At 37.4% G+C, this 10,980-nt stretch overlaps 2 protein-coding genes across 2 annotated transcripts; one reads left to right on the top strand and one right to left on the bottom strand.

The window, feature by feature from the left end:
* Nucleotides 1-3,183: 3,183 nt before the first annotated feature.
* On the top strand, nucleotides 3,184-4,953 carry Cbr-col-116 (the record flags this gene model as incomplete). The annotated part of the gene is made up of 4 exons (XM_002648905.1): nucleotides 3,184-3,318; nucleotides 3,890-4,003; nucleotides 4,207-4,264; nucleotides 4,310-4,953. 4 exons carry the CDS (start codon nucleotides 3,184-3,186, stop codon nucleotides 4,951-4,953), a joined length of 951 nt encoding a protein of 316 aa, XP_002648951.1.
* Nucleotides 4,954-6,443: 1,490 nt separating this feature from the next.
* On the bottom strand, nucleotides 6,444-10,251 carry CBG21263 (the record flags this gene model as incomplete). Its single annotated transcript, XM_045236142.1, has 7 exons — nucleotides 6,444-6,818; nucleotides 6,978-7,101; nucleotides 7,558-7,862; nucleotides 8,099-8,224; nucleotides 9,325-9,720; nucleotides 9,906-10,122; nucleotides 10,169-10,251. The coding sequence occupies 7 exons, from the start codon at nucleotides 10,249-10,251 to the stop codon at nucleotides 6,444-6,446; spliced, it is 1,626 nt and encodes a 541-aa protein (XP_045097266.1).
* Between the last annotated feature and the right edge of the window lie 729 nt (nucleotides 10,252-10,980).

Genomic DNA, 10,980 nt, shown 5'->3' with positions numbered 1-10,980 from the left:
GGTCAACTCCTTTTTTGTGTCATCTTTCCAATTGAAGTATTTTCTATCAAGAAGACGTTTACGAGCTCCAAAATATTATTTTTTCTAAAGGTCAAGATCCGGAAAATACCATGAGCGCAAAAGAATAGTTCAGCCAAACGACATGCATTTATGGCTGACCCCTCTCTTCACAACCGATCTCACATTGTCGCACTGGAAGCTAACTTCGGTTTTTCTCCTCGTTTTGATTTGACTGCCAAATTCAATTNNTCTAGTTTTAATGTGGAATAGACAATACTCACAAGAAATTGGAACGATTTTTAATAAAAATGTCATATTTTTAGAACTTTTCCGTTGAGCTTTAAAATAAGCATTACAAAAATTGAACTTGTTACTTCCACTTCCTCTTTCGTTTACTATCGTTTCCGTATTCACAAAAATTACTGTTTCCGGTCTAGTGATTGAGTTATTGTACAAGTTTGTTTTGATTGAAGAATGTTTTTCGGAGTGATGATATTTAGAACAACAATAAGGCAATTAAACTTTAGAGCCAATCAGCAAATCTTCATAAATCTGAATGTCCCAAAATTATGAAATTATTATTTTCAGAGTCAAAAATAGAAGAAAATGAAAAAAAAACATCAATGTTTCATGAAATTTGCTCAAAAAAATAATTTTTCAAAGATTGAATGAATTTGAATTTCAAATTTTTTCGTTACTATGTATTTGCAAAAGATTTCTCGAAATTTCTAATTTTAATTCTGGATTTTTTCAAGTTGAATTTTCCAAAAATCACTGTTTCTATTATCGGAATTAAAAAAAAATCTAGAATAATTTTCTTCAACAACATTGTTTTTTGCTGTTTGACCCACCAGACTTGAATAAAGATTTACGCTTAAAATAATGTTGAATTTTGTTTTTTGGAATTTCACAATTCAATTGATGTTCTTAAATTACTGTTTCAGGTCCAACTTCATGATTTTTTATACGATTACTTTTTTGATTGGACGAGCTTTTTCGCATTAATGAACTTTAGAACAGATAAGACAATTAAACTTTGGGCCAATCAGCAAATCCTCATAAATCTGAAATTACGGCCTAGTTTTAGCTAAAAAATAACAATTTTCACAGTTGAAAATTGTAGAAATGTTTCATGAAATTTTCTCAAAAATTACTGTTCCAAAAAATGAGTGAAAATTTGATTCAATTTTTTTCTCTACTGTCGTCGCTAAAAAAAGTTTGTTATAATTTCAACTTTTAATCATACTTGCAAAAGACGGATCCACTTGGGTCCAAGGCAATGGATCAAAAAACGCGCCCCACTTTTAGGCCAGAAGAGATTTAATAATTTCAAAGTTGACGTGGATTTCACCTAATTAATTTTAATCAACGAGTTGCAACGCGTGATTTTTTCGCCCAGTTTAAAAGTTTGATCCTTAGCCATTTCAGAAGCGAACTCTTTCTAAAATCTCTCGTTTACTGGGGCGCGATTTTTGACCTGTTGGCTTGAACCCAAGTGCGGGCCCTGTCATAGCTTCTTTTAAGATTAATATTTTTGACTAACTAAACTTAAAGGTGGGGGGACAGGAGATTTTCCGTAGTTTTTTTTGTAGCTAGAGTATGCATTCTACCGTCACGGTGTACAACGCTTAATGTCACTGTCGGCTGTCGTCCTCGCCTTTATGTATGCAATCGGGAGTGCGCTTTCTCTCTGCCCGCGTGGCTCAGTCGGTAGCGGCGCCGCACCCTCAGTCATCGCCCTCACAAGTTCAACTCCTCGAGGGGCATCATTGAACGGAATTTCGAGAACATTATTTTTTTCATGTCCCCCCACCTTTAAAGTGATAGAACTCGACGAGCACTACAAAATGATATGATTTGGGACACTGTATCAAGTCTGTGAACAAAGTTACAGACCAAACAAGCCAAAAAAATCGCCAGGGCCCGATCCGGCCCGGATTTGCAGTTCTATGGCTTGTAACTTTTTATGATAGTGTCCCAAATAGTATCATTTCATAGTGCTCGTCGAGTTCTATCATAGCTAATTCAGTTGGTCAAAAAATATTAATCGTGAAAAGAGCTATGACATAGCCCGCCAGGGCATGTTTTGGGCCCATATGCAAGTATGCCTTTAATTTAGACTTCTCCAACTTGATGATGTCATCACTTTCAAACTGTTCATGTTTTTGTTGGATTAATGTTGGATTAATCTTTATTTTTGCAACTCTAATTTCATTATACCTCTTTTATTTCGAAATAATTCGAAAAACGAACACTCGAATCCTCCCAATTCATTGTCCTTCTCTTCATTTTTTCCATGTTCAAAAATCACTGTTTCAGGTAAAGTTTTTGAATGTTTCAATAAAATTTTATATCACATCTTGTATAAGGGAGATACTTTGAAGGAGGGAAGAAAGGAGGATTTTTTAGGTTTTACCCAAATTATCTCAATTCCTGATGAAGATATCCAAAAGAAGTCAACTAACAAAATGTTGACCATTTTGTTATCCGCACTTTTTTCTGTTTCAAAGTTTGATAAATATTATTTTTAGAATCCCCTTGCAGGTAATTATCCTGGCTTGTTTTTTGACTATGAATACATTCATTCGATGTTTTCAATTGTTTTATTTTGTTTTTTTTTCACAATTTCCTATACTGTAAAACCTGTATTAGAATGGCCCAAAAAAAAAGCTGGAAAAAATAGAAGGGCACCTGTAATAGAGGGGAAACGTCAAAATCGTGTTGTTTGAAACTAGAAATATTTGTACGTTCCCGTTAAAAATATTCTGGAAATTCTACAATTTCTCACGAACTTTTGAAGAACTTTTTTTAGCTCGAAATTTTGCTATAGACTCTATTTTTAAGGGCAATCCAGAGTTATGAATTTTGTTTCTAAAACATTACTGTTTCGAAAATTCTGGAAAAAATTTCATAATTTTTGATTCAAAATCCTATCTGATCTAGAAGATGCCCCAGAAAAATGTTTTATCCACTTAATTCCATAAAAAAAGAGGTAAAGTAAACGGAAACTGGTATCCGTTCTCCTCCTCCTCTTAACAACTTCACAATTAGGGCCCGATTTGGCTACTTTTATGACTAATTCTAACCCAATTTTCCGGTTTTCTTCTTTTTAGAACTTGACCAAATAACTGGGATTCGGTATAAAAACCTCGGAAACTTCTAGATATTTTTATCTTTTCCCAAATGATTCGGCTAGCCACTTTTATTATTCTTATTTCTGCTATTTCCATATTTGGATCCCTGTGTATTTCTGTGGCAATTCTCATTGGAATCAACGAGTTTCATAGTGAAGTTGCAGGAGATTTAGGGGATTTCAAGGTGGGATTTTGAGGTTTTCCAGAATATTAGGGATTAGAGATTCTAGAGGAAACATTCTTAAAGGGGGACAGACAGCAGAACGTTTGGGGGACAGTTTGGGGGACGAAATCGCACCGCGCTTATGTAGGCCATCGGTCGGCAGGCGCCTACGCGCCCCCGTAGCTCCTGAGCTGTCCAACATGAGTTCAACTCCTCATGGGGGTTCTCTTGGCAAAATATCAGGAAAACCTTTTTTTTATGTCTGGCATCCTTTAAACTGCTAAACCGAATACCGTAAATGCTTTAATAGATAGCCATGCACTGTGAGCTTTGAGCGTGCACTTTGAGTTCCTTTGAGAGATATCAAAAATTTGTCAACTGATAAAATATCGGAGATATTATGATAAACAATTTATCAGTTGACACATTTTTGAAACCTCTTATAGGAAACGAGATGATTGAGCTCAAAGTGCACGGGATTCTATTAGAGCATTTACGGTAGGTGAGTAAGACAAAAATTTTACAGTTTCACATGAAACCGAAAATTTTTGCACTACTGTTTTCTTTTAATGTTTTTGAATTTCATATTCAGGGTTATTTCGATGACGCCTGGAAAATGATGCACATTTCTGAGGGCAATCCATTGAGAATATTGGCACGGCGGGATTTGGAAAATTCGGAAGTTTTGGGAAGAACAAGAAAACAGGTAGCTGACAATTGTAAACTTATACTTCGAGCTCATTTATCTCGGCTCCTATAAGAGATACCAAAAATCTGTCCACTGATAAAATATTCTACATATTCTGATAAAAACGTTATTAGTTTATCACTTTTTGATATCTCTTACAGTAACCGAGATAATTGAGCTCAACGTGTAAGTATAAGTTATTTCTAAAAATCGCATTCTAGGCTGGCTATGATTTCGACGGTGGAGCATCGATTGGAGGTGGACAATCTCAGCAGTGCAGTAAGCTCCCAAAAAGATCATCAATCTCAAAATCTTGAATTTCAGACTGCGGGACACCTGCCACTAACTGCCCTCCTGGACCCCAAGGACCCCCTGGGTCCCCCGGAGAAATGGGAACTCCTGGTACCCCTGGAACTGATGGAATGCCTGGAATGGACGCAATGAGACAAATGGCTATGGAAGCAACGAATGGAGAATGTGTGAAATGCCCTCAAGGACCACCTGGACCCCCTGGACCCGATGGACCTCCAGGATATGATGGACAAATTGGAATCCCTGGAAATCCAGGAGAAGGGCCAACTCCAGGACTGCCAGGACCCCCTGGACCACCAGGACCATCAGGAATAGACGGAAGAGATGGTTTGAAGGGAATGGATGGCCCACCAGGAGATATTGCACTACACTCTGTGAGCCTTCCTGGGCCGCCTGGTCCACCAGGACCTCCCGGACCACCTGGACCAGTTGGAATACCAGGAGAAAGTACTCAAGGGGAACCAGGACTCGAAGGACCAGCAGGTACACCTGGAAATTTCGGAAAGCCAGGAGGTGATGGGGCGCCAGGAGCGCTTGGAGACGATGGGCAGCCTGGCCAAGACGCCCAATATTGTCCTTGTCCACCGAGAACACCGATTGGAGGTGGAGCCGATGAGAAGACCGATGGAGGCGGTTATTTTTTCTTCAAGTCTTAATATTTTGGAATTTGTTGATAATTAAATTTAATAAAAAACTTTTCAGTTTCAAAGAAACATTTTTAAGCGGCTGAACCAAATTGACTGATACACTGCTGGACATAATTATAAAGCCACTTTTATTTTCGAGTTTTTTTTCGAAAACTGGGAAAATTGAATGAACAGCATATGGTTGTCATAAATACTATTTTGAAATGTCAATTAATGAATATCATTTGATACCGCTATCGTTTCTTTATTTTAGAAATTTCGAAAAAATTGAAAAAATGACACAAAAAAGTGGATATAATTATAAAGCCACTTGAAACAATCCAATATAACTTTAGATCTAGGTATTAAAATGTGAGGAAACTACAAAATATAGCAAATACAACTCAATATAGTCCTATTAACATGAGAAACTTGTCTCATTGCGTCCATTCCAGGCATTCCATCAGTTCCAGGGGTACCAGGAGTTCCCATTTCTCCGGGGGACCCGGGGGGGGGGGTCCTTGGGGTCCAGGAGGGCAGTTAGTGGCAGGTGTCCCGCAGTCTGGAATTCAAGATTTTGAGATTGATGATCTTTTTGGGAGCTTACTGCACTGCTGAGATTGTCCACCTCCAATCGATGCTCCACCGTCGAAATCATAGCCAGCCTAGAATGCGATTTTTAGAAATAACTTATACTTACACGTTGAGCTCAATTATCTCGGTTACTGTAAGAGATATCAAAAAGTGATAAACTAATAACGTTTTTATCAGAATATGTAGAATATTTTAGCGGTTTTTCGGGTTTTTTCGGTAAAAAAGTTGAAAATCGATGAAGCTCATCGAAAAATATAAAAATCGAAAAAATAGGAACAAGAATAAATAAAAAACATGGTTTCTCGTAATTGAATGTCTTCTGGCCTATTTTTTCGATTTTTCGATGAATTTCTGTTGTATTTTAGAGATTTCTAGTGATTTTACCGATTTTTAAGAAAACATATCTGATAATCGATGAGATTTATCGAAAAATAAGAATTTTTAATGCAATTTTTGCGAGTTTTCCGGGGTTTTTGTCAGAAAAAAATGTTGAAAATCGAAAAAAGTGAATTTAAAAATATGGAATTTTGTTCAATTTGTAGAAGAATTTCATCGAATCGGAGCTTTTTTGAATAAAACCCCGAAAAATCGATAAGATTAATCAAAAATCGGGAAAAACTAGCTACGAAATAACAAGATCCTTTAAAGGTGTCTTTAAAGAATTGGCTGAAAAACCTAGGCTCCGCCCACCTTCGCATCTTAGGACGCACTTGAAACTTGACCAGTGCCCGCTTTTTTTCGGAATTAGGGCTTTTTAGACTACAGTATGTATGCTTTTTGCGCTTTTGTGATGGGAAATTCCAAAATTTTTCGCTACCAAAACAACTTTATTACAAGTGAAAGAGTATAACTACAGTACAATTTATGAAATTATGATTTTTTCAGGTTGAGAATCTAGGTCAGCTGATTACAGAAAAAAAACAATGTTATGCATGATACGCCCAATAATCATTCTCCTCTCCTTCGGCACAATGATCCAGCAGAGATTGTCTTCTCTGTTCCACGTATTGATACTTCTCCGTGACTCGTTGCTTCAACGACTCCAAATCGTCCTCTTCCAATTTTCTCTCCAAAATCTCCGACAATTGCTCAGTGGCCGATTCCAAATCCCGCTGATTTAACTGGAAAATCTTCGAATTTAAGTTGGGCTCAAGGTAATAGGCGAAGATGTAAGAGTACATCAGAGTACGACGACATTCTGTCAGGGCGTTAAGAGCCTTCTCCAGGTAGATCACTTGAAATGTGGTCAGGTCGAAGAACTCCTTGAGTTGTCTCATTTTATGTCTGATATCTGTGCGGAGCTGCAAAAATCGATATTTTTTAGTATTAAGAAAGGGGGGGTTTGAGTGGATTTCCTCAGTTTTTGTGCTTTTTCAAGACAATTTTCCGACTTTTGAGAGTGAAAAAATTGACTTAAAACGCACGAAAAGTCAATTAAAAAAACAAAATGTTTAGGTTACTGTATTCACATCATTTTCGAGCTTCAAACTCTGCTGATGACCCAAATATCGAGTTTTGAAGAATTCGAATCTCTGAAGATTGGCGAGAGTTTTCTCGCGATTCGAGTCACCAGTCGCGACGAATCTGAAAACGAAAAAGGCATTTCCAGGTCGCTCAGCATGGTGGCCTAGAAAACGCAAATTGCGAAAGTTAGGCCACCATGGTAAAAGAGTCTAGAAAACCCGGTGGCCTAACTTTCTCACGAAGATATTTCTAGGCCACCAACTTTCATGGCTCACAAACGACCTGATATTCACCTAGTGTGTTTTCTAGGCCATTAACCATGGTGGCCTAGAAAACTCAACTTGTAAACGTTAGGCCACCACGCTAAATGGCTAACAGGGCAATTTTTGGCACCTACCATGGTGGCCTAACTTTTGCAAGTGAGTTTTCTAGGCTACGAAGCTAAATGGCCTAGAAATAGCTTTATATTCACCTGATATGTTTTCAAAGCTCTTTCAACATGATGGCCTAGAAACTTGCGAAAGTTAGGCCACCATTATAAATTATCTAATTTTCGAAAAAAATTGAAAAACTGACACATTACACTGCTGATGTCCGATCCAATTTCCCATGCACAGCCAACAGAATTCGTGTCGGCAACTCTTGTTATTACACGTCATATGATTACATCCGCCGTTCTTCTCGATCGGCGCCTGACACTTTGGACACTCTTTCGTGTTGCCGAGAATCCATTTAAATGATTCCGCGTCGTCTTTCTGGTCGTTTTTGGTCCAGAGGACCAGGAGGCGACAGGGGACTGGCTCATGAGAGTCCTGGTTGCATGAGAAGCAGAATGAAGAGCCACAATTGCAGGTGACGTGGCGAGTGGACTTCAAAGTTACCTGGAAATAAATTGAATTGAAGAAAAGGGTCTAGGGGTGTTCGGAATGGCTTTTGTGAAATTTTTCAGAATTTCGGAATATTCCGATTTTCAAAAATAAGAAATTCTGAAATTTCTGAATGTCAAAAGGGCAAAAAACCTATTCTGAAAACGCGGAAAGTATTAATAGCTAATTCTGGACAAGACCCGCGTGCGCCTTAGAAGAACCGTAATTCATCAAAAAGGCAAAATCCAAACCTTGAGAGCATTGTCACAATCTGCTCCATGACACCATTTCAACAAGCGATTCGTTGCCACGTAGCTATCGACAACAACACGATTATAGAGAGCCATCACGACTGGATCAGTGATGTAGAAGGAAATCTGGAAGAAGAGCATTTTAGAGCATATTTAACTTGATGGCCTAGAAATTCGTTCTTGGGGTTTCTAGCAGGCTTGGTCGGAATCGGAAAATCGAGTTCTCGATTTTTCCGATTTTTTTCGGAAAATTTTTCCGTCGGAACATTTTTTCTCGAAATAATCATGCTGCGTTCAAAGTGAAGAGGAAATCTCTACTTTGTATAGTTGAAACGGGTGCAACAGTAACCCAAGCGCGGCGAGACCCGCAATCGGTGTCGATTTACGGGGTCGAATTAAGGTGAATTTTTTAAAAATTAATTTTTTTTTGAATGAAAACATACTTTAATCAGGGTTTTCATTACTTTTTCAACATTTTTTCGGTTTATACTGTTCTTAATAGACTTCTTTTATTTTTCAGTGATTTTTTACCTTCTCTCACTGAAACCACTTGGTTTTTTTCAGACTTTAGGTCATCAAAAGTTTTTCTTAAAATTGTTGGTTTTGCAGTGAGTAACTTTGTCTGAATTTAACGAAATTTTTAGACTTTAATACTTTTGTTATTTTTGTTACTTTTTCAATTAATACTTTTGTTACTTTTTGTTACTTGTGCTTGTTCATCTATTGTTTTCCATTTCATTTTTGTGCTTTTTGTTGTTTTTGTTGTTTTTGTCAAATAAACTGGTAATTTTTGACTAATTGAAATTCGAGAAAATTCGAGAACTCGATTTTCCGAAAAAAAAAAGTCGAGAAAAAATTCGAGAACTCGATTTTCCGAAAAAAAAAAGTCGAGAAAAAATTCGAGAACTCGATTTTCCGAAAAAAAAGTCGAGAAAAAATTCGAGAACAAGATTTTCCGAAAAAAAAGTCGAGAAAAAATTCGAGAACTCGATTTTCCGAAAAAAAAAGTCGAGAAAAAATTCGAGAACAAGATTTTCCGAATTTGTTTTTCCGAACAAGCCTGGTTTCTAGGCCAGCAACAAAATTAATAAAATTGTTGAATTTAGCTCGTTCAGAGCTTCAAAATATGTCTAAAAGGGGGCTTCAAAATAGCTTTAAAGGAGCAGAAAACTCGGAAAATCTGATTTTTTTTAATTCCATGCATCTGTCTGTCCGGATGTCCCTACCTGTTCCTGCTGAAGCAACAGTCTGCACCCTCCATGCATACACGTAATCTCACTCTGTTTTGCATCGATAATCTTCTCTGTCAAATACGAATTCCAGCATCCAAAGCAAAACAAATGATTGCATGCCAATCCAACAAGAAGAACATTCTCGAAACAAATCATACAATCGCCAAACTCTTCTTGTGGTAACTCTTCCATTGCATTTGGAATCACCTCATAATCCATCATGAATTGCTGGATGTCCGATGTTTCGTAGAACTTCTCCAGAAGAAGTTCCTTATTCCACGAGAATTTCAGAAGGAGAATCTGTGCGACGCCTGGTGAGACTTCTAGAATGTTCTTGACGTCGGTGACGATGCCGGTGATTTCTGATTCGAGTTGATCGAGGGTTAGAACCTGCGAAGAGAGTTAGGTGATAAGGGAATTCTGGTAAGAATTACTATTTACTCAATTATTCATTTAGTGGTGTTTAGTATGGGAAAAAAAGATAGCCACACAGCAGAATTGAATGGTGAGGAAGAGAGTGATAAGAGACGCAGACACGAAGTTTCTTTAGGAATTTCCGATTCTCCAAGCCTTACCTGATTCTTCTTTGGCTTCTCAGAATCGTCATTAAAAGCTGCCACGTCTCCAGCTGTCAAGTCTCCGTCTTCGTCGTCTTCTTCTGCCTCTTCTTCATTTTCCTCATCTGAAGATTCTTCTCCAACGAAGCGTATGTCATCATATTCTTCTTCTTCTTCATCTTCGACGTCGTCAACGTCTTCATCTTCAATCGTTTCTTCGGAATCTGCTCGGCGCCTAAAAAAATATTTTTTTTTTAATTTAAATTTTCAGATTTTCCCACTTTTCCATCATTTCATTGCGATTCGCGTCGAGAATCGCATGCTTCGATGGTTTCTCGTTTTCTCTATTCTCTGTTGAAGACATTTTCTTGGCTGAAAATCAAAAAATTTGCTTGAAAAACTAGAAAAATCTGCAAAAAATTGAAAAAAAAACGCGAAAAAGCGGAAGCGTGTCGAGACCCAAGCCTGTTGAAGATATTCCTTTAAAAAACTACCGTAGTTTTTTGAGTAAAAAATGAATTTCCGCCTGTTTTCCGAACGAAAAAAGCTGAAATTCGCAACAAAAAAAAAAGAAAAAAGTGAAACAAAAAATTGAAAACACACACAGAAAAAAGTGTCTTGTCTTATCAAACGGCTTGTGTTTGGGCACGAACAAAAATTTTCAAAGGTGTTATCAACAGAAAAATATTTGTAAATTTTTATGAACACATCGGTTCCGCCCATTAAGCGAGAATTTTCCGAAAGATGTCGAAATATGTATCTTTTAATCGAAAATGTAACGTTTACGATTAGCAATGCTGGCGTTCGTTCCAATCGTTCAATGATCTATTGCTCATGCTTAAAACAGATGATGTGTGAACCTGTAATGGTATTATGAAATCTGTAAAATGTTTTTTTCTTTTATTTTGGCAAGAAATGGAAGAGAAACGCAGGTGGCCGTGGCCGAAGGTCCCACACCGACAACTACAGTAACCTAAAAAAAAAATATTTTTTCGGATTTATTTTATCGATTTTCGGGAAATTTTTACTCCGATTTTCCGGGGAAGAACAACGAAAAAATCGACGAAAAGCAGTGAAGATCGAGAAAATAAAT

Source organism: Caenorhabditis briggsae, assembly GCF_000004555.2.
Source record: "Caenorhabditis briggsae complete genome, chrIV, whole genome shotgun sequence".
NCBI classification, from domain to species: Eukaryota; Metazoa; Nematoda; class Chromadorea; order Rhabditida; family Rhabditidae; genus Caenorhabditis; species Caenorhabditis briggsae.
This window is presented reverse-complemented; position numbering and strand designations above follow the sequence as displayed.